Source organism: Eurytemora carolleeae, unplaced genomic scaffold (assembly GCF_000591075.1).
Source record: "Eurytemora carolleeae unplaced genomic scaffold, Eaff_2.0 scaffold421, whole genome shotgun sequence".
Classification (NCBI taxonomy): domain Eukaryota; kingdom Metazoa; phylum Arthropoda; class Copepoda; order Calanoida; family Temoridae; genus Eurytemora; species Eurytemora carolleeae.
In genome coordinates, this window is record NW_019396311.1 from 122,289 (window position 1) to 143,811 (window position 21,523).

The 21,523-nt window shown below is 34.5% G+C and overlaps 1 protein-coding gene across 3 annotated transcripts in view; it reads left to right on the forward strand.

Moving 5' to 3' along the window:
- LOC111700704 (putative helicase MOV-10) overlaps positions 1 to 21,523 on the forward strand; it is a 28,736-nt gene that overhangs the window by 4,768 nt on the left and 2,445 nt on the right. For 2 of the 3 annotated variants that reach the window (XM_023471712.1, XM_023471714.1), the window contains exons 6-34: positions 666 to 748; positions 1,224 to 1,326; positions 2,190 to 2,283; positions 2,975 to 3,045; positions 3,397 to 3,527; positions 4,537 to 4,629; positions 4,970 to 5,044; positions 5,367 to 5,438; positions 5,517 to 5,596; positions 7,141 to 7,347; positions 8,361 to 8,429; positions 8,758 to 8,827; positions 9,495 to 9,547; positions 9,866 to 9,926; positions 10,596 to 10,675; positions 12,805 to 12,905; positions 13,333 to 13,465; positions 13,838 to 13,892; positions 14,181 to 14,248; positions 14,498 to 14,595; positions 15,409 to 15,532; positions 16,689 to 16,790; positions 17,215 to 17,277; positions 18,020 to 18,202; positions 19,321 to 19,366; positions 20,096 to 20,133; positions 20,323 to 20,410; positions 20,706 to 20,809; positions 21,178 to 21,247. In XM_023471712.1, coding sequence (XP_023327480.1) covers positions 666 to 748; positions 1,224 to 1,326; positions 2,190 to 2,283; positions 2,975 to 3,045; positions 3,397 to 3,527; positions 4,537 to 4,629; positions 4,970 to 5,044; positions 5,367 to 5,438; positions 5,517 to 5,596; positions 7,141 to 7,347; positions 8,361 to 8,429; positions 8,758 to 8,827; positions 9,495 to 9,547; positions 9,866 to 9,926; positions 10,596 to 10,675; positions 12,805 to 12,905; positions 13,333 to 13,465; positions 13,838 to 13,892; positions 14,181 to 14,248; positions 14,498 to 14,595; positions 15,409 to 15,532; positions 16,689 to 16,790; positions 17,215 to 17,277; positions 18,020 to 18,202; positions 19,321 to 19,366; positions 20,096 to 20,133; positions 20,323 to 20,410; positions 20,706 to 20,809; positions 21,178 to 21,247 — 2,615 coding nt within the window. Of the gene's footprint in view, positions 1 to 665; positions 749 to 1,223; positions 1,327 to 2,189; positions 2,284 to 2,974; positions 3,046 to 3,396; positions 3,528 to 4,536; positions 4,630 to 4,969; positions 5,045 to 5,366; positions 5,439 to 5,516; positions 5,597 to 7,140; positions 7,348 to 8,360; positions 8,430 to 8,757; positions 8,828 to 9,494; positions 9,548 to 9,865; positions 9,927 to 10,595; positions 10,676 to 12,804; positions 12,906 to 13,332; positions 13,466 to 13,837; positions 13,893 to 14,180; positions 14,249 to 14,497; positions 14,596 to 15,408; positions 15,533 to 16,688; positions 16,791 to 17,214; positions 17,278 to 18,019; positions 18,203 to 19,320; positions 19,367 to 20,095; positions 20,134 to 20,322; positions 20,411 to 20,705; positions 20,810 to 20,859; positions 20,881 to 21,177; positions 21,248 to 21,523 lie in introns of all 3 variants that reach the window. The other variant, XM_023471713.1, reaches the window with a different exon arrangement.

Below are 21,523 nucleotides of genomic sequence, written 5' to 3' on the forward strand. Positions count from 1 at the left end.
CATATATTCATATTCATATATTCCAAAGAAAAAGTTTAAGGTGTTTTGACTTGAAACCTGATGTTCCATTTTCAGCAGTGTGCTCCCTTATTCATAGGGGGAATACTGCATTTTTTTGGTTTTCTAGTGCTATGAATTTCTATTTTCTTTGATACATATTTCTGAGTGGGGGTGGGGCTACTCAGATTAATCACTAGATATTTATATGCTCAAGGATAAGAAGGGACATTATATTCTTATTCGATGGTAACATATTTTTAAAACTCAACTCTCTATCCTTGTATCCGTTGTATCCCTATATCCATGTATCCCTTCCTTGTATCCCTATAAATATTTAGGAGAGTCTGAGCATACTCCTGTTCTAGTATCTCTATATTCCCTGTACCGCCTTGTATCCCCTGTATCCCATGTATCCCCAGTATTCTCTGTGTCTACTGTATCCCCAAATATATTCAGGAGATGTAAAAAATACAGTGGCAGATCTCATAGTATAAATCACGTTGTACATTGTCTGTAAATCAAAATGTGCTTTTCAGTAACTACGCAAATCTAGTATTGTGATTAACCTAACCTAGTTACGTCTGTAAACAATTACGTCAAACCTGTATTGTGATTAGCTTAACTATGTTGGAATATATATATTTTGATAAATATTTTTAATTTAGGAGAGTCTGAGCATACCCCTGTTCTTGTATCTGTTGAGAAAACCTACTGTACCTTGTGCAAGTATGGATTCAACTATTCTGAGGTATATAATTGCATAGTTTCTCAAATTTTTTTTCGTCCTTGCGTCCTTTCTCATTTCCGTTGGTTTTATTTTTTTTGTGACCTTGATTTTTTTAACCGTACTTTTTTGTTGGTTTTATTTTCGATTTTTCATTTCTGTACCTGTTTTTTTTGTATTTGACCTTTTTATTTCTATACTTGTTTTTTTTATTTGACCTTTTTATTTCTGTACTTGTTTTTTTTTATTTTTGACCTTGATTTTGGGAACACAAGTTTTGTGATTTTTTATACTTTCCACGATATGTGTCATATTTTTCACCTCAAGACCAGTTGTATTTGTTATTTTTATCGTAATAGGTGAAAAACATTTTTAAACTGGGTGGATTAGTTTAATAAGAAAACATTATGTTAGGTATTCTTTTAGTTTTTATTTCGAACTGTTAAGTCCCCTGCACAAGATGAGTAAACTGTATTACATGTATTAGAATTATATTCAGGAGCTTGAGTCCCATCACTCAAGTCCCCTGCACAAGATGAGTAAACTGTATTACATGTACAGCAAACAGAAGCAGAACTTTATGAAGAATCCAAACCCTCTTGGTAAATATCATACAGTGGTTACCGGAAGTAGTGGAAAGATTCTAGTTTTAAACCATGTACATGGTACAATGTACACATTATTAAGATTTACCGAATAGCGGGAAGTAGTTGAACTTAGTACAATTTCAATTCGGAGTGGGAACTAAGGGACTCTGTACTGATATATTTATATATTAGATCTAGAGTGGGAACTAAGGGACTCTATACTGATATATTTATATATTAGATCTAGAGGGGGAACTAAGGGACTGTGTACTGATATATTTATATATTAGATCTAGAGGGGGAACTAAGGGACTGTATACTGATATATTTATATATTAGATCTAGAGGGGGAACTAAGGTTCTCTATACTGATATATTTATATATTAGATCTAGAGGGGGAACTAAGGGACTGTGTACTGATATATTTATATATTAGATCTATAGTGGGAACTAAGGGACTGTGTACTGATATATTTATATATTAGATCTAGAGTGGGAACTAAGGGACTGTGTACTGACATATTTATATATTAGATCTAGAGTGGGAACTAAAGTACTGTGTACTGATATATTTATATATTAGATCTAGAGGGGGAACTAATGGACTGTGTACTGATATATTTATATATTAGATCTAGAGGGGGAACTAAGGGACTGTGTACTGATATATTTATATATTAGATCTAGAGGGGGAACTAATGGACTGTGTACTGATATATTTATATATTAGATCTAGAGGGGGAACTAAGGGACTGTGTACTGATATATTTATATATTAGATCTAGAGGGGGAACTAAGGGACTGTGTACTGATATATTTATATATTAGATCTTAAGTGGTAACTAAGAGACTGTGTACTGATATATTTATATATTAGATCTAGAGTGGGAACTAAGGGACTGTGTGCCTGGAATATCTTTGTCTCCTAATCAACCTTCTGTTATTGAGGTTCATGTAGATGAGTTCACAAAGTAAGTGATTATAGATAAGGGACCGAGTTTTATGAATTGGAGAGTGGTTGCTGAACTAGCTATTGGTGGTTCTACTATTTCTTCAAATCATGAATCACCGATTCAAAAGTGAATTGAAGATTAACCAACTCTACTTGGTTTACTAGTTATAAATTGAATAACGAGGCATGAATGTACATTGTACTGCGTTAACATGGTTCAACCTCTATTCTTCAGCTTTAAACAGGCGCACAAGAAAAGTAGTTGTACTACATATGCTCAGTTCAGCCACTTCTCGCTAGTCATTAACCTGGCCCGAGGATGATATTATAAACATTGTAAACTGAACTCTGTACAGTGAACCCCAAAATAAAGAGGGAATTATAGTCATCATTCTTGTAATTAGAAAAATTAACCAATTTTTGAATTTGGTTAGGGCTTAAATTATAATATTTAAGTGTTAACAGTTACAAATGAATAAAGCCTTAGAGACTTTTTGGGGAAAAAACTTAAGAATAACGACATTCATTGTACTGCTACTTCATCCCAAGGGATAATCTTATTCTTTTAACATTAGCATTTCAGGGGAAAAAATGAAAAATCATCCTTTTTCATACTTTTCCTCAAATTTATTTTTTTTTCCCTAAAATCATTTATTTTCCCCACATCAGCAAAGAAAACCACCCAAAAAATATTATCATTATTGTCCCAGGAAGAAGTTTCATCTCTCTCTGAAGAATATTCGTAACCGAAACCTTATACAGCCAGGAGAAGAAGAAAAAGGTAAAACAAAATAAAAATATCAAATTTAAATTTTAAGATTTATTTTTTTGGGGTATGCTTTTACCCGCCTCACAAGTATTATTTATGAATATATTCACCCCGCCGCTGCCCAGGTTACTTTAAGTTACTCCCGCCGTTTACCCGCCTTTTGTAATAAATTATTAGCTATTTTTCCCTATAAAGTCGACCCACTCAATTGGAATCTCGAAACCTAGCCAAGAACATTCCAGGGGTTCTTACGAGTAAGCTATTCAAAATTTGAGACAAATCGGTCCAGGGGTTCAAGAGTTATGATCGAACAAACAAACAGAGATTACTACTTTATATACATAGATAACATGTATCCTCCAGGTATAGTGTTGGACAGTGTAGCCCTCCTCCGAGAGAACCCGAATGTAAAGCTGTCGGATGAGAACGGAGTAACCAAGGAGCTGGAGGATGGAAGGAGACGGGTCAGATTACTCCCCTCCAGATCTTACAAGGTTGGCAGATTTAAAACTTTTGAATGATCAATGCTGGCGGCAACTTTTAAATGGACCGGTTTAAGTCTAATTGTATTCAAATAAGTTAAAATTATTCTCTCTGTTATCTGTTTATTCAAGTAAGGCTGAAACTAAACCATGGTAATTGTCAAGTCCAGTATAAAGCAGCATATTAGAAGCAATGTTCATAAAAGAAAATAATTGAAAATATCAAAACTCATTCAAATTTAAAAAAAAGATCATTATGTTAAGGGGTTGAATTTTGAATTTTTTCTCAAAACATGTAGATCTTTTAAAAAGATGCGTCTGAATACCGTTCATTTCCCGTTTTTCGATATTATGAAATTGAATGATTTAATGCCAAAACCTAGTTTTTTGGATACTCGTATTTCTTCCCTGAAAACCGGTTTAATTAAGTTGTAGTTTGACTAATTTTTAAGGGATTTTTACGTTTTTAACGTTTCTAAGCTCTGTTCCATGATGAAAAGTTTAATCCATCTTGATTTTTTTTCACGAGTTGTATTCTCGTTAGTGATTTGGTTTACACAAAACAGCAAAATCTAAATTTAACAATTTTATAAAAAAAATAACTAAAATGAATCATTGTTTCAAAGTAAATTTTAGAATCGTTGTAAGATGGAGAGTCTCCCATTGTTTCTACATATAATGTACTGTAATGAAAGCGTAAATTTAAGCGACAATGCCCGATTTAGAACGGTACCTGTGAAAGCTTTGTCTGATAAAGTATGAATTAGATATCAATGCCCAATGGGTTTGTTTCTTTTAAATGTTCAATTTTTTTGCGGTTTCTCTGCGAAAGCGACTTGCGCATTTCTTTATTGAAGCAATGGAGAAATTTGCAATAAAAAACACTGAGAGTCAGAAAAACAACGGTATCATCCACATTTTTGATCAGATTAAGGTTTCAAGGGTACCGTTGTAAATGGGGCATTGCCATCTTTGCATGGATGGTCACTCAAAATTACTCTTACAGTCCCTTTAATTTCAGATTGAGGTAGATTGTGGAGGTGGGGAGATAGGTCAGCATAGGTTGGTTCTCCTTATTTCATTCTACTACGAGAATAGATCTACACCAGTTCCGGTAATATTCCAAACTATTATCATAAATGCTTTTCTAAGATTAAAATGAAAAATAAAATTTTTTTGGCAAGACCAAGCCACCATTATCCCAGATTATTAAATTATTTCCTTTCAAATCGAGATAAATCCGCTAAAATCACGATATTACGGTGCTTGTGCTAATACGCATTTAATGCCTTGTATCGAGAATGTTTGACATCGAATTTCGAATTACTATTGAGTATGGACACGATATGATTATTATGAAAAAACATTTCGGGTGAAGAGCTCATATTTTTTTCGTTCGAATATTTCCTAACTTAAATTGTAAACAAATGTAATATTTTAAATTGCTTTGGTAGGGAGGACTGGGTACTTATCTTCTGTCCCATATGGCGGTAGAAATAGATCTTAGGATTCAAAACAAACAGATCAAGGTTAGTATATCAAGAGCTAATACTGGGGGTAGGGGCTAGGTGGCTAGGTGCCCCTGTATTTAGTTCCTGGAATGTGTAAAAAAGGTTAAGCCGTGACAGTTTTAACAACAAAGTTTTGAGATTTTATAAGAGTAGTAAGATTTGGTTTCTAAGGTGTCAGTGTTTTTATAAAAAATACATATATATATTTTATTCCAACTGATGATTGGGTTAGACCCATGAAACATTTTGTCTTGGAAGAAATATATATTTAAACATTTAAAATGTATATTTAAACTGAAAAAGTTGAAAACACTAAATATAATATACATATATATTTTAGGAATTTGGACCTACTGCTCCTTATGAAAGGAGACCCCACATTCTGAACTGGGTTGTGGACGAGACTTTATGGGTATCCAACATTTGTTTAACTGTTCCTGTTGTACGTTGTACAATATTGTAATTTTAAATTGATTTGTTAACATTGTAGGGACCGAAGGTGGAGTATGGAGGTGTTGACCGTTTAGTTAGAAAAGTTAGTCTTGGAGAATACAAGATACCAGCCATCAGGTGCCTTCGGATTCTGAGTCGTTTTTTGTTTATATTTTCTTTAGTCCCATCAGAAGTTATATGCAGAAAACGACCCAAAAACGATGCTAAAACGAACGTATCGTAACGAACGTTGCAGTTTTGAAATCTTTAAAGTTTTATTAATTTTTTTCTAATAACTATCCATACCGATTAGCAACCCTACCATCACGTATGACAAAAGACATTAGATAGTTCGATGTGAGAGGGTACACAACACAATATGGCGTCGTGACTCAAGTTTTGTTGTTCAAAAATTTAAAGCAACAGAAAAGGTCCAGATAGAAAAAAACCAGTTTAATGTTCATCAAGACTCTTAAAAGCTGCAAATCCAAATTTTAAGCAAGGTGTTTAGGTAGACTTCAACTGTTAAATACTAGGCTTAAATGTCGCTTCGCGCATATAGTTATTTTGTTCATCTTAATATTTTGTTTCTTTTTTATTTGCAAGCCCTTCTTTTTCGTACACCGCAATCAGTTTAGCCGTTTTTACGTGTTTTGGATGCAAACAAACAGACACCTAAATATGTATATTTGTATAATTAATAGCCTTTAGCTAAATTGTTAATAAATTTACATATTTTTTGATAAATTATATTTTATTTTAAATGCAAACTAAAGAACACTGCATAGTGCACACTGATAGTGCTCAAGACATTAAAATACAGGGTTAACCACAAATAATAAGACTGTAAAGACGACCTAAAACCCATGTTATATAACTATCCTAAGGTGAAATGAAGTTTTCTCTCTTGCATATTTTATTTTTCGATTTGGGGAAACAGAAACAAGTTAACAGTAAAAATTTTAAGGGCCGTTTCAGGGGGGTGCAGCTCATTAACCCCCCCCCCCCCCTTGGTTGAAATTTAAACTTTAATTTTTATTTACACATGTAAATAAATCATAAAGTTTACTTGAAAATGACAACATTGTTAAAATTAAACATATATATATGTATACATATATATATCCTCCTCCATAAAATATGCGCATTCGTCAAAACTAATTAAACTTTAATTGACCACTGAAACTTTGTGATGTAATTTCAAGCGGCGTAAGACCACTAAATTATTGTAGATTGGAATAAAGGATTATAGTTTTTTTTGCTTTCAGCCTTCTTTTGGTTATTCTAAAAACAAACTTAGAAACTGCTTGCAGTCTCCTGCAAGAATAAGAAAATAAGGAAATAAAAAATAATTCTCCCTTCATAAAGAAAAATTTGATAAAATATGCATAATGTATAATGTATAATGTTAATTTATAACATTCAATTAATGATATTAATTTTATTTCGCTTTTAGATAAATAATTGAATTATCAAGTCATTTGCCTACCATATACTATAAAGAAACTGTAATTTGTGTAGGGTTTAGGCAGTAAATAGAACTTTTCAGCAATAGAGGGGGGAGGGGATTTCTTTTTATAAGATTACAGGGGGGGGGGGTAAACAAATGGATAGATTTTGTTATCCCCCCCCCCCCCCCTATATCTTAAATCCTATAACCACCCTTGAAGATATTTTTTTAGGAAGAAGATTATTGACAGCAACTTTGAGGGAGGAGATACTGATGCTGTGCGGAGGGAAGCAGTTCACTGCCAAGAGCTCCTCAAGGAGACCCTATCAGACAGCTGCTACAAGAAGAAGATGCAGCTCCTGCTGCAATGTGAAGAGCTGCAGCAGGAGCATGATATCCGACATTATGATATGAAAGATGTTGTGATTCAGCTGGACAGGTAGAGAATACCACTTTTCTATACACAAACAATATTTCCATATTTATGGTTTTAAAGAGACTGACTGTTGAGTCTAGACCTATCTTCAAATGTAACTCCATTTATATAGTCCTCCGATTTGGTTTGATTTTCCCATAGATAAAGATAGATTCATAAGACGACATTTTTCATCTATAGAAATAAATGTACAGAGATGTTTTAAAGATATTCCTATTAAATAGATTAACTAGGTTGGTTGTGAACATTGGCTGTTCTTATGTCAATGAATACTTGTGATGTACATGAGTTCTGTAGAGAGAAATTCAAGTTAGTTTAGTCCTTCTCATGTCATTCTTCAGTTCTCGTCAATATGATATATTGCTCAGTGAAATATTGTTGTTCAAATAGTTCCATTCCCGGCGTTATTTCACACTCTATTATGAAATCCATGAAAACACCAAAGCACCCCGCTTATCATTGAAGTACACTTTGACCCCTAGAAGTATGAGTTCGCGGACTGTACAATTCTTGGTGTTTTTGCGTGCTTAAGCTATCTATGTTTATTTATTTATCTATGGAATTTCCATGTCCTATTTATAACGGTAACCTAAGAAGCTTTGCTTGATCAAAAATGTACGATATGTCCATGTTTTTCTCCTTGAAAATTGAACAGTTCCAGTTGTGCTCCTATTAAAGTTATTTCCTATGAAGAATGTCAGAATTAAGCACTAGATAAACGAGGATATCTTGCATATTATTGATCAGATAAAGGTTTATAGGGTACCATTGTGGAGAGAGCATGCACTTCTCTTAATTGAGAGGATCACTTGAAAATACGTACACTGTCTCGTTAAGATGAGATTTTAGAATTTACAAATTAATGTGTTTGTTTAATCTTGATCCGATGACAACCTTGAAGAGCCATCCTAAAATGTTTTTGTCTTAAAATACTTATAAATAATTAAGTAAAACCTATTAAATCATTATTTATTATTCATTATTAATTATTAATTATTCTAACTTCAAATGTTTAGATCCTTGCTTGTTGTTCTGAAGGTTCCTGGACTCAGTGAAAACCGCCCAAGTGTTCTGAAAGGGGACCAGTAAGACTACATTTTTAAATATTTCTATTTTTGATTTTGATTTTTCTTCATTTTAAATTTATGCAGTGCATTTTCAGTTATTTAATAGAATATGTAGAAATTTTAATAAGACATGTAATAATTCGCAAATAAGTAAAAAAAAAACTTAAATATATTGTGTCCCATCAATTAAGACAATTTTTGAATAAAATTTTGAACATTTTAACACAGTATTAATGAAAGTTGCTAACTTTGAATTCCTCCTTCTCCCCCTCAATCATTTGAAAAGAAATAGATATTTTTAAAACAAATTGGAATAAATATGTTATTATCAAATATTTTATTTTAGAGTGTTTTTGAAACCTAAAGGGAGTAGAAAACAGTATGTAGGGAATGTGTGTCATGTGGGAGAAAATGAGGTAAGGTAGTCTAGGGATTCTAGAGATTCCAGGTATTCTTGGAATTCTAGGTATACTAGGATTTCCAGGAATTCTAGGGATTCTTGGGATTCCAGGAATTCTAGACATTCTAGGTATTCCAGGGATTTAAGGAATTCTAGTGATTCCAGGGATTCTAGGGATTCCAGGAATTCTAGGGATTTCAGGAATTATAGGGATTTCAGTGATTCTAGGGACTCCAGGGATTCTAGGGATGCCAAGGATTCCAGGGATTTTAGGAATTCTAGGGGTTCCAGGGATTCTAGGAATTCCAGGGGTTCTAGGGATTCCCGGGATTCTTGGGATTCGGGGGGTAAGAATTTCCAATCCAGGTTTTTATTTGGATTCAAATCAAGGATTCCAGGATCCAGATGTTTTTAGGGATTCAAAGATTCCAGAGATTTCAATGATTATTTGGGATACTATTTATGAAAACGCTATTTTATTGAAACCTGATGGTCGTGGTACTTACTATTAAAACTTAAGGATAGAAGGCTATGCACATAATACTAAAGCACCACCCTTCGCGTCGTTATATCAAGAATACTAATAGAACAGCCTGACGCAGTGATAGGTGCTCACTGTTCAGTCCTGATTTTTTAGAAATGAATTTAGAATTTATATAAAAAATAACCCTTTACCCTACTAGGTTAAGCTGTTGGTTAGCTCTGGACTTGTCAACGGAATGAAAGTTGATGTCAGGTAAAGTGAAATATCCAACATAGTGATGTGCATTTATTTTATTTTCGTGTCCAAGTTTGGCAAAATGTAAGAAAAGCTAATTTTTGAGAAAATGATTATTTTAAACATTTTCTGTTCCTACAGGTTGGCAAGTATTATTAAAAGTTTTTATAAAACGATGCTTTCTTTTGACAAATAGATTATCAATTACAAAAGGTAGTAATGAGATTTTAGAAAGTTTTTGCATATTGTCATTCGTGTCAAATGTGACACAGTTGCCACATTAAGTTTGGCCCTACATAATTTGCTAACAACATACACAAGTTGTTTTTGTTTAAGGTTTTCTTTGAACCGGTTCTGTCTGAGAACAATGCACAGAGCTGTGGAGATAGCTGCTAAGGTGTAAACAATATCTTTATACACTACAGTATACAGTGCTAAGGGTCTATTTAATCCAGGATCCGGAGCCGGATTTTCCTACTTGGATCCGGATCCAAGCCCTATGGATTGATTTGGATAGTTTCGGATCCAGATCCAGCAAGAAAAATTTGTGCGCTTCCGGACCCTATATATGCACTAAGAGTAAAAATCATGTTAACAAAAATACAAACAAAAATCAAGTAATGCAAAGAAACCAAATCACATAATAATCAAGCTAAGAGCTAGAACATCCTTCAAGTCAAGTCCAATACAATTCAATACAATCCAACATTGCATTTCAGTAGATAAATAATAGCACAGTCAGTACCAAACTACATATACGTTAAACAGTACAATACTACAGCTACTGAATACACATATAACCATAACACATGAGGATGGGTTGCTAATCTCCCTGTTTCCTACAAAAATCAAGGAGGTTCAAGTCCCATCTACCAAAATTATATTATAAACTTGTTAGGATGGGTTGCTCAGCTCCCTGTTTCCTACAGACATCAAGGAGGTTCAAGTCCCATCTACCAATATTATATTATAAACTTGTTAGGATGGATTGCTCAGCTCCCTGTTTCCTACAGACATCAAGGAGGTTCAAGTCCCATCTACCAATATTATATTATAAACTTGTTAGGATGGATTGCTCAGCTCCCTGTTTCCTACAGACATCAAGGAGGTTCAAGTCCCTTCTACCAGTATTACGCCGTACAACAGGAAACCTCATTGTTAGACTATAGATATCAAAATTGAATATTGATCAAATTAAAATCAAGTGTGCCACTGAAAAAATACTATTAAAACCTGTCACATGAGGATCGTAAAAAAGGCTAAGTCTAAGTACTGCATTTCTTGTTTAATGATTATTAATTGATTAATTTCAACCCAATGTATAAATGAAATGGTGGGAAAATACTAACAACACAGTGCGCCTGAACAAAATCAAGACTTTGAAATGCCTCAAAAGAAAGTTTGTAGGGTTCGAAAATATAAGTAAAATCATTTAGAAAAATGATTATCCTAACTTTTTTCACATAGATCCTTATGAAAAAACTCGTGTTTTACGGATCTACTTGCATAAACTCCAATGGTGCGCCTGAACAAAATCAAGACTTTGAAATGCCTCGAAAGAAAGTTTGTAGGGCTCGAAAATATAAGTAAAATCATTTAGAAAAATGATTATCCTAACTTTTTTCACATAGATCCTTATGAAAAAAACTCGTGTTTTACGGATCTACTTGCATAAACTCAAATGGCGTTAGTTTATTCCTTTTACAACCATTTTCAATGCCAGATAGAACATTTTGTTAGCAGTACAAATTAAAAGAAAAGAAAATTTTACTTCCAAAAATGCATTCATATTTTCATGTATCTGGTTTATGTTCAGAGATATTCATAATCAAAGATTATATAAGGTTTCTACTGAATTAAATTTTAAAACCTGGAAGAGTAAACTATAGGAGTACTTAGCGCTAGTGAAGGGGTCAGTGGGGAGGTTTCAGGAAGGATATTGAAGAACAAAGGAATTGAGTTTTTGCCACAAACTCTTATTTTCCAATCCCTATATCTTTGCAACCCAATGCTGTAGACCTTTGATATTTCAAACTATTAATTCTGTTAGATCAAATAATCACTATTTGAGTTTGTGGCAAAAACTCAATTCCTTTCATGTAAGGTATGTTTGAAACATTTGTTGCGCGATGAAATAGAAATAATCACGGTAGCACCTATTATAGAAAGCATCATGGTGTGGATGGATTAGAAGAAAGATTTATGCAAGGACAAATTAGATAGATTTATCAGGACGGAATGGAGAGTTTAATGGGAGGACGAATTAGAAAGATTCATGGTTGGACAGATTAGAAAGGTTGGTGGTAGGAAGGATGTAAATGGGATAATTGAAATGGTAAAACATATTTGAAAAACTCCTGGTAGGACTGACGTAAAGGTGGGATAATGAATATGGTAGAATGTATTTGAAAAACTCCTGGTAGAACCAACGTAAAGGTGGGATAATGAATATGGTAGACTGTATTTAAAAAACTCCTGGTAGGACCAACGTAAAGGTGGGATAATGAATATGGTAGACTGTATTTAAAAAAATCCTGGTGGGACTGACATAAAGGTGGGATAATGAATATGGTAGAACAGATTAGAAAGACTCCTGGTAGGATTAATGTAAAGGTGGGATAATGGACATGGTAGAAAGGATTAGAAAGACTCCCGTTAGGATTAATGTAAGGTGGGATAATGGACCTGGTAGAAAGGATTAGAAAGACTCATAGCAAGACAGACATAAAGGTGGGTTCTATTTCAAAATCACCTGGATTAGGAAATCTGCTAGCTCGTTTACAGTCAAAAGTTAAAAGGTTAAGGAATGAAAAAGATAAGAAATTTAGTAGTAACTTTATATAAACTTTGATTTTACTTATCTTTGGACATAAAAAAGATACATGAAAGTGTGAATATACTTTTTGGCGCAAAATTTAATTGGATTTCAATTTTTACAGGTGACACGATGTTCATAACTGGTCTTAAACACGGTTTAAATAGGGAAAAACTAAAGCATTTGGAATTTACGGAAGAAGATCTACAAAACATGAGTTTTCTCCAAAAGATCTCAATGAAAAAAGTTAGGATAATTATTTTTCTCAATTTTACTTATATTTTCGAACCCCACAAACCTTTTTCTGGGGCATTTCTAAAGTCTTGATTTTGCTCAGGCGCACTGTGATACCAACAAATTCCAAGACTAAATGTTGTCTTGTTTTTACAATCCTGAGAGGGTTGTGATAAGTTCTTTTCTGAGGTTTTCAATTTGGTCTAAAGATGAGATAATCTATCAGGAATATAGAAACTAACCTACCACAGCTGCAAGCTGTTAAAAGTATAGTTGCTGGTACTGCAGGACATCTTCCATACATTATCTATGGTCCTCCCGGCACAGGTATAAATTGTATTTAAGTAATAACCATTTGGGGGGGGGGGGGGGGTAAATTAGAAGATTTGGAGAGGAATGAACTTTTCCCTCAACTCAATTATTTTAAGTAATCAAATTTACCAAAATAATATTTTTCAATGTTTGTACCTCTGTTCGTATTTCTGATACTTCTTTAATCTCTGTAGACTAATTGCTAATGCATTTTTTACCATCTGATCCCCAGACATACAATAGGATCCATAGAACTGTGGTAAAGGTAGACGATTGTATGACTCAAAATATGATTTTATCAACTAGAAATTGTGAAGGGTACACAGATCCAATTTATTTAATAATTTGGGTTAATAACTAATTTTTTTGCAACATACGCATACCATTGTTTAAATGTAGTCTTTCTTTTCCCCAGCCTTATTACAACTAAATGGTTATCCAGGTAAGACTGTGACTATTGTTGAAGCGATGAAGCAGGTTCTAAAGCTGTCTCCAGGTTGTAAGATTCTAGCTGCAGCGCCCAGTAATGCAGCAGCTGATCTCTTGGCTGAGAGACTGAAGGAGCATATTCCTAGGAAACCTCAACTGTTCATCTTATTTATCTAGTATGATACTTTTAACCACATTCAACCTCATTAAGTGCACTGTTACAGTGTACAACTTGTTTGGTATTACTTGAAAGTTGTCATGAGAAAATTCGACAATATTTTCTGCAATCGGGTGGTTAGTAAATTGTAAAATTTCGTCACATATCTATACTAACCCACAGAAGGAAGTATTTAAACCGCTGTTTATGGATTAAATACTTCCCATGGATTCAAAATCTTCTATCTTAGAAGAATAAATAAATAATTCCATGCTGTCAATCCGGTGGTTTGTTTTCTGGCTTTGACTGATTATTTGATCAAAAGAAACTGCTCTCCTAGATGAATAATTTGCGTGCTTAGATCAAAGATAAGGCGCGTGCATGCTCTTTCCAGGAATATGTTAACCATCAATGAGGTGATAATGATTGTTATGACAATGAAAAAAATGATGATTATGACTATGACCATGACCATGACCATAACCATGACCTCATGACCTCATGACCTCATGACCTCATGACCTCATGACTTGATGACTATGACAATCACTTGATGACTATGACAATCACTTGATGACTATGACAATCACTTGATGACTATGACAATCACTTGATGACTATGACGATGACAATGAGTGACAATCACACGGACTCGGACACTATATTCTGCTAAGTACTAATGCGAGTGTTCCCAATTTGTTCAGAATATCAAGGATATCTCCAATATTGTGAATGGTCAGATAATTACACCAAACATGGATGGTCTCATGGAGTAAGTATTATTTTATCGAAGATTGTTTTAAGATTTTACTGTTTATTAAATAAAAAAGTAATTTTTGATAATTTCTTATTCCAAAAGTAACACATTTTTTTCTAGTTCTAGTTGAAATTTGTAGGAGTATATATTTTGAAGAAGGAGAAAGAAAACAAGATAATTAAATCACTGAGTTTCATAAAACTACATACTTTTTGTATTAGTTTTTAACTTATAATATGACACCCTATTGCAAATACTGTTAAGGTATGACATATTGGTTCTTACCCTCTGTAACAGTGGAAGAATGGTCAGCGCTAAGTTTCCCGAAGACCATTTTACTCATGTCTTCATTGATGAATGCGGTAAGATTTTTCATTTGTTTTTCCTTCTAGGGACTGTAGATGTAATTTCCAAGGACCTATTTATAAAGAAATTTCCAATTTACTATGGTATTCTTTAACTCCTTATCCGAGGAAGATATCATCATTTTTCTTTAAAAATTCTAAATATGGACAATTTCTTTTTTGTGTGTGCTGCAAAATTATCTCTCATCCTGGATCAAACCAATGTTTAAAGTGTACATTTGTGAATGGTCTATGAATGTTGTCTGCCTTAATTGTGCGTTGAATGTTAACAAATATATATATATTTGTATAGCTGGCCAAACGGCTGGACCAAATGGGCTAACATAATTTTCAGGAAACCCGTGAGTGCCTTGGGAAATGGAAAGGCTAAAAAAAATATTTTTTTCAAAATAAATAGATAAATTAAAATTTTTTTTTTCATAATTAGATTTTTTTTAATCCACGGGCTACGTTGCGCACTTCAGCTAGTATTCAATAATAGTCAATTTGACCCATAAACTGAAGTACAGACTAGACTGTACTTCAGTGTACATTGCAAGCTTTTTATCTCTTTTTTTAAACAAATGAGGAATATTATGTTAAGATGAAAGTTATGTCATCCACATTTTAAATAAATCAAAATAATGTCAAATCTAAAGTCAAAACGTTTTTTGTGAGATGGCGCTGATTTTCCATGCTTAATCTCGATATCCATTGAAACAACTCTAAAATTTGAGATAACTAAAGATAAATCTGTGGGTCGACATAATCAATGAGATCCACAACACAATAGTTCTGACTTCTGATTTTACGGGATTTTTTTTATATCAGGACATTCTACTGAACCTGAAGCAGTGATTGCTCTCGCTGGTATTCTCTCTCAGAAGACCTTGGCGACCAAAAAAGGCAGAATAGTTCTAGCTGGAGATCCTAAACAGTTGGGGCCAATTCTTAGGTAAAGGGATAGCTAGAGATTCTGAACAGTTGGGGCCGAATGTCAGGTAAAAGGTTTGCTAGAGATTTTAAATGGTTTGGGACAAATTTACAGGAAAAGGATTTAGTAGAGGTTTTAAATAGTTTGGGCCAATCAGCTGGGATCCAAAACATACCAATTCTCAGGTAAAGGATTAGAGATTCTGAACAGTTTGGGTCAAATCTTAGGTAATAGGTTAGCTAAAGATTCTAAACAGTTCAGGCCAATTCTTAGGTAATAGGTTAGCTAGAGATTCTTAACAGTTTGGGTCAAATCTTAGGTAATAGGTTAGCTAGAGATTCTTAACATTTGGACTAACTCTTAGGTAACAGGTTAGCTGGAGATCCTTAACAGTTGGGGCCAATTCTTAGGTAAAGGGATAGCTAGAGATTCTGAACAGTTGGGGTCAAATCTTAGGTAATAGGTTAGCTAGAGATTCTGAACAGTTTGGGGCCAATTCTTAGGTAACAGGTAAGCTAGAGATTCTAAACATTTGTGGCGAATTCTTAGGTAATAGGTTAGCTAGAGATTCTAAACATTTGGGGTGAATTCTTAGGTAATAGGTTAGCTAGAGATTCTTAACAGTTGGGGACAATTCTTAGGTACAAGGTTAGCTAAAGATTCTGAACAGTTGGGGCCAATTCTTAGGTAACAGGTAACAGTTGGGCCCCTTTTTACGTATATAGATCCCAATACTTAGCTGAAGGGTTAGCTAGGGATTTTGAACAGCTGGGACCAATTCCTCGCTGGATATCCAATATGGGTATGAGATAGCTAAAAAGCAGGGCTTAGATAATTAATATCAAATATCTATAAATAAACATGCCAAAAAGCATGGTTTGGATATCCAATATATATTATCTGTTTAGGTCTGCGCATGCCAAGTAGCATGGTTTGGATATCCAATATATATTATCTGTTTAGGTCTGCGCATGCCAAGAAGCATGGTTTGGATATCCAATATTTATTATCTGTTTAGGTCTGCGCATGCCAAGTAGCATGGTTTGGATATCCAATATATAGTATTTTTTTTAAGGTCTGCGCATGCCAAGAAGTATGGTTTGGATATCCAATATATAGTAGGTCTGCGCATGCCAAGAAGTATGGTTTGGATATCCAATATATAGTATTTTGTTAGGTCTGCGCATGCCAAGAAGTATGGTTTGGATGTATCCCTGTTGGAGAGAATGATGGAAAACCCTGTTTACATGCCAGGGGCTGATTTACAGTACAATTCCAGGTAAACAATTTAATTTAAGAAAATCCTTTACCTCATTTGACATGATTTAGGTTGATTGGTTTTTTTTTTTTTTGACATGTTAAGGATTGATTTTGTTTGATTTCACTTGATTTGGTTTGATTTGTCTTCTGTTGAATTTGACTAGGTTTGATTTAGTTTGATTTGGTTCGAGTTCATTTTGGTTTGATTTGGTTTGATTTAGTCAGGTTTGGTTTGTTTTGATTTGGGTTTAAGATACTTTATTTGTTAAGTTGAATAGTTGATTGGACGAGACATGATTTGATTTACTTTCTTTAAAGTGGGGATAAAAAATCAACAAGTAATTTAAAAGCAATTATTCTTCATAATTCAAAGACAAACTATGAAGGCGTAGAGGGGGGGTGGTAGGAAGGGGAAGTGACTTTTCATTAAACATTTGTTTCAGGTTTATAACAAAGCTGGTTAAGAACTTCCGATCCCACCCAGCTATCCTGGATCTACCCTCCAGGTAAAGGAACATGATCCCACCCAGCTATCCTGGACCTACCCTCCAGGTAAAGGAACATGATCCCACCCAGCTATCCTGGACCTACCCTCCAGGTAAAGGAACATGATCCCACCCAGCTATCCTGAACCTACCCTCCAGGTAAAGGAACATGATCCCACCCAGCTATCCTGGACCTACCCTCCAGGTAAAGGAACATGATCCCACCCAGCTATCCTGAACCTACCCTCTAGGTAAAGGAACATGATCCAACCCAGCTATCCTGGACCTACCCTCCAGGTAAAGGATCATGATCCCTCCCAGCTGTCCTGGATCTACCTTTCAGATAAAGGAACATTATCCCACCCAAGCTATCCTGGACCTACCCTCCAGGTAAAGGAACATGATCCCACCCAGCTATCCTGGACCTACCCTCCAGGTAAAGGAACATGATCCGGCCAAAAAAGTGTCATAACTTAACCTAACCCGTGGCCGCAGCACTCGGCCCCCAAGCCTGTCCTAGCCGCAGCGCTCGGCCCAGAAAGTGTCTTAACCTAACCTAACCCTAAATAAATACTAATTTAATTATTTTTCTGGATCTACAAAATTCAAACCCCCTCTCTCTGTTTTGGAATTTTACGGGACATTGCGCCCAACAGGAATCCCACTCCGCCAAAAAGTTACTCGGAACAAATAGGAAACTTTTTACTCCCAAGATCATGAAATTTTGAGGTAAAATTTCTCTCAAAATTAAATTAATATTAAGGTTGTTCTACTCCAATGAGCTGGTCCCTGCTGCTGACCCTGTGCTGGTTAACTCCCTGGTTGAGTTCCCTGGGATCCCGACCAGGGCCAGGGGGAAGTTCCCGCTCATCTTCCACGGCGTGGTCGGACAGGATCAGAGGGAGGAGAGAAGTCCATCATTCTTCAACCCGGAGGAGATCGTCAGGTTAAATTCATCCCTACAAGGACTTTTAATTTAATCCCCCCCTGGAAAATATCATAAGGGCCACCCTTGATAAAACTATGCAAAACCGAACGTGTCGTAAAGATTGTTTTCGGATCGTTCTTGCACTTTTATATTTTTATGTTAAATATTTTTTCCCCTATTCTCTCTGTGTTTTTGTAGTTGTCAAAATTGAGGTTAATGACCTCCAACTTAAGTCCGTGTAGTCTTGACATTAATTGATATGTTAATAATATATCCTTCCTCAATCTGATAATAAACTTGGTATCGACTGACAACATATTTATAGCTATGTTATCATTCTCCTGACTACATATATTGTCCCCATTATATTTTACCGTGGACCAGAGTTTATAAGAAGTAAGAGATCGTTTAAACGTGTAGACTAGGGTGACACACTGAGGGGTAAAACAATTTTTTTGATTGCCTAGGTTATACATGGGTGATGTGGCCCAATATGAACATTTTGTGAACATTTTAGGTTGCTCTGAGCATTGCATCAAGTGGAAGTCGTCGTTTACTGATTTTCGCCAAAACTTTGATTTTTTATGGAGGTCAATGACCTCCGATACCTAATATTCTTTGTGATCCGTGTAGAGGGACGCCATTGAAGGCTGCATGCAAAATCTTGACCTTTTATTCATTTCAATTTATAGAACCAATTGAAGCCTGTAAAAAATTTGGTGTCACAAAGTCCATAAACAAAAAATCTACATTTTTTCCCGATCCTGCTTCCCGCTCAGTTCATCAAGTTGATCTAAAAATGTTTTTATCATTTCATTAGTAAGGGTTGACGTCACAGAGAATCATGCACCTTTGATTTTATGATTTTCAATTCTTCATGTGTCACCCTAGTGTAGACGTAGACATAGACATAGACATAGACGTAGACGTAGACGTAGACGTAGACGTAGACGTAGACGTAGACGTAGACGTAGACGTAGACGTAGACGTAGACGTAGACGTAGTTAAACCACTTTTCCTCTGAGCTAGGTTAGAGTGAAAAAAATAAACTTTGTCTCTGCTTTTCATTAAGTCTGGTCTGGAATGACTTAGACAATTTTTGTTTAAATTGAATTTTTTTATTTATTTTTGTATAGAGTTCTTGCGTACTTGAAACAGCTGTTTGATATGAAGAAAAACAAGGAAAGCACAACAACAATAACAATACCTTCCTTTTGTAATGTATGCACGTCGCACATACTCAAGCATTTGTTTAATATACAGGGTGTCCCACGAAACATGACAATAGCAAGACGACTTGAAAGTCGTCTTTGATATTTGAATTTATTTGTGACATTTAGTCTTCTATCTACTTTAACATGTATGATTCTTGAAACAATTATCACATAATTCTCTTAGCCCTGGCATTTCCAAAAAGTGGTCTGCGTTTTTTGTGCTTTCAATATTTCCGGAGATATAAAGAGTTTGGTTCAGATTTCAATTTTGTTAAAAAAAAGCAAAATTGTCGAAATCTAAACGAAATTGTTCATATCTCGGGCAATATTGAAAGCACAAAAAATACAGACCACATTTTGGAAATGGCAGGACTAGGGGAATTTTGTGATTATTATCTTTAGAAATTTACTTCTAAAATTAGGTTGACAAATAAATGCAGCAAATTATATAAAAAATCAAGACGACATTCAAGGCCTCTTGCATACTGTCATGTTTCGTGGGACACCCTGTACAATACATGATATTTAATAAACCAGAATTTGAAACAAAATAATTTAAAATGTTTCATTTTTTTCTCACTAAATTGAAAGTCAATGTCAAAGTGGTGAAAATCCTCATTTGAAAGTTGCGACTACTAAGTTTATTTGAATTTTCTTTGTTGTTTATTTCCTTCTTTCTATTTGTTGTGGTTTACAGGTCAAGGGGAAGGAGATTGGAATAATTGCCCCTTACAGGTAAATATTCGAGAAATTAAATCTAAAAAAGCTTTTCCGGAATATCGTTCTGGAAATTTTTCCATTCCGTAATCCGGAAAAATTCAGTTTCGTTTGGAATTATCCCCATATTCCACAAAAGGAAAAACTTCTTATCATTCCATTTCCAAAATGGAAATTGTTTTTTGGAATAATGAAAATCCTATGCAGGAGACAGGTGGAGAAAATCAGACAGGGCTTGAAGAAATTAAAGGGAGAGTACGCAGATATCAGTGTGGGATCTACTGAGGAGTTTCAGGTCTCTTGCGTTTGATGAGACAATTAATGAATTTTAATTAAGATACAATTATCCAAATAATTTAAAAAATTGGCAAAATCTTAATTTTAATTGCTGTAAAAAGTTTACCAGTTGTTTTACATTAAAAATTTCGATATTTGTGCTTTGCGCTCAAAGAAAATAGCTTTACATGTGTTATGTGCATTATTTTTGTGTATTTTAATAACCCATAAGTACAAAATATGTAAAGGGAAATGTTTCAAATTTTTTAATTCTTGAACATTCAATTATAACCCCTGAAACTATCTTTATTTAGGGACAAGAACGACGGGTGATAATAATCTCGTGTGTAAGATCCCAACCTGAATATGTCAGGATGGATCAAGAATATCAGCTTGGGTTTATCAGGAATAAGAAGAGGTAAGATCCCAACCTGAGTATGTCAGGATGGATCAGGAATATCAGCTTGGGTTTATCAGGAATAAGAAGAGGTAAGATCAACCTGAATGTCAGGATGGGTCAAGAATATTAGCTAGGGTTCATCAGGAATAAGAAGAGGTAAGATCCCAACCTGAATATGTCAGGATGGATCAGGAATATCAGCTAGGGTTTATCAGGAATAAGAAGAGGTAAGATCCCAATATGTCAGGATGGATCAAGAATATCAGCTTGGGTTTATCAGGAATAAAAAGAGGTAAAATCCCAACCTGAATATGTCAGGATGGATCATGAATATTTGCTAAAAATATCACTTAAGAAAACTATCAAATTTTATAACTTTTCTTCAGATTTAACGTCGCGATAACTCGGGCTAAAGCCTTGATGATCGTTATTGGCAATCCGCATGTTCTGGGACAGGTAACTTTTACAATGATTTATACTAATTTTAAAAATCTCCCCCCCCCCCTTTTATAATTCCTTTTTCTCAGTAGGGAAAATCAATATTCTGCTTTCATGTGAAAATAACTTCACCTCAATTTTGAGCTAAATATTTCAAAAACTAGTAAACTTTGGCTTTTCTGATCATTAAATTGTCTGTGTCATTTTACTGGCAAAGGTGTTGTGAAGTTTTAAAGTTATTATTTTAACTAACTAATAATAATATCTAGTATGTACACTGGATAAATAATAATA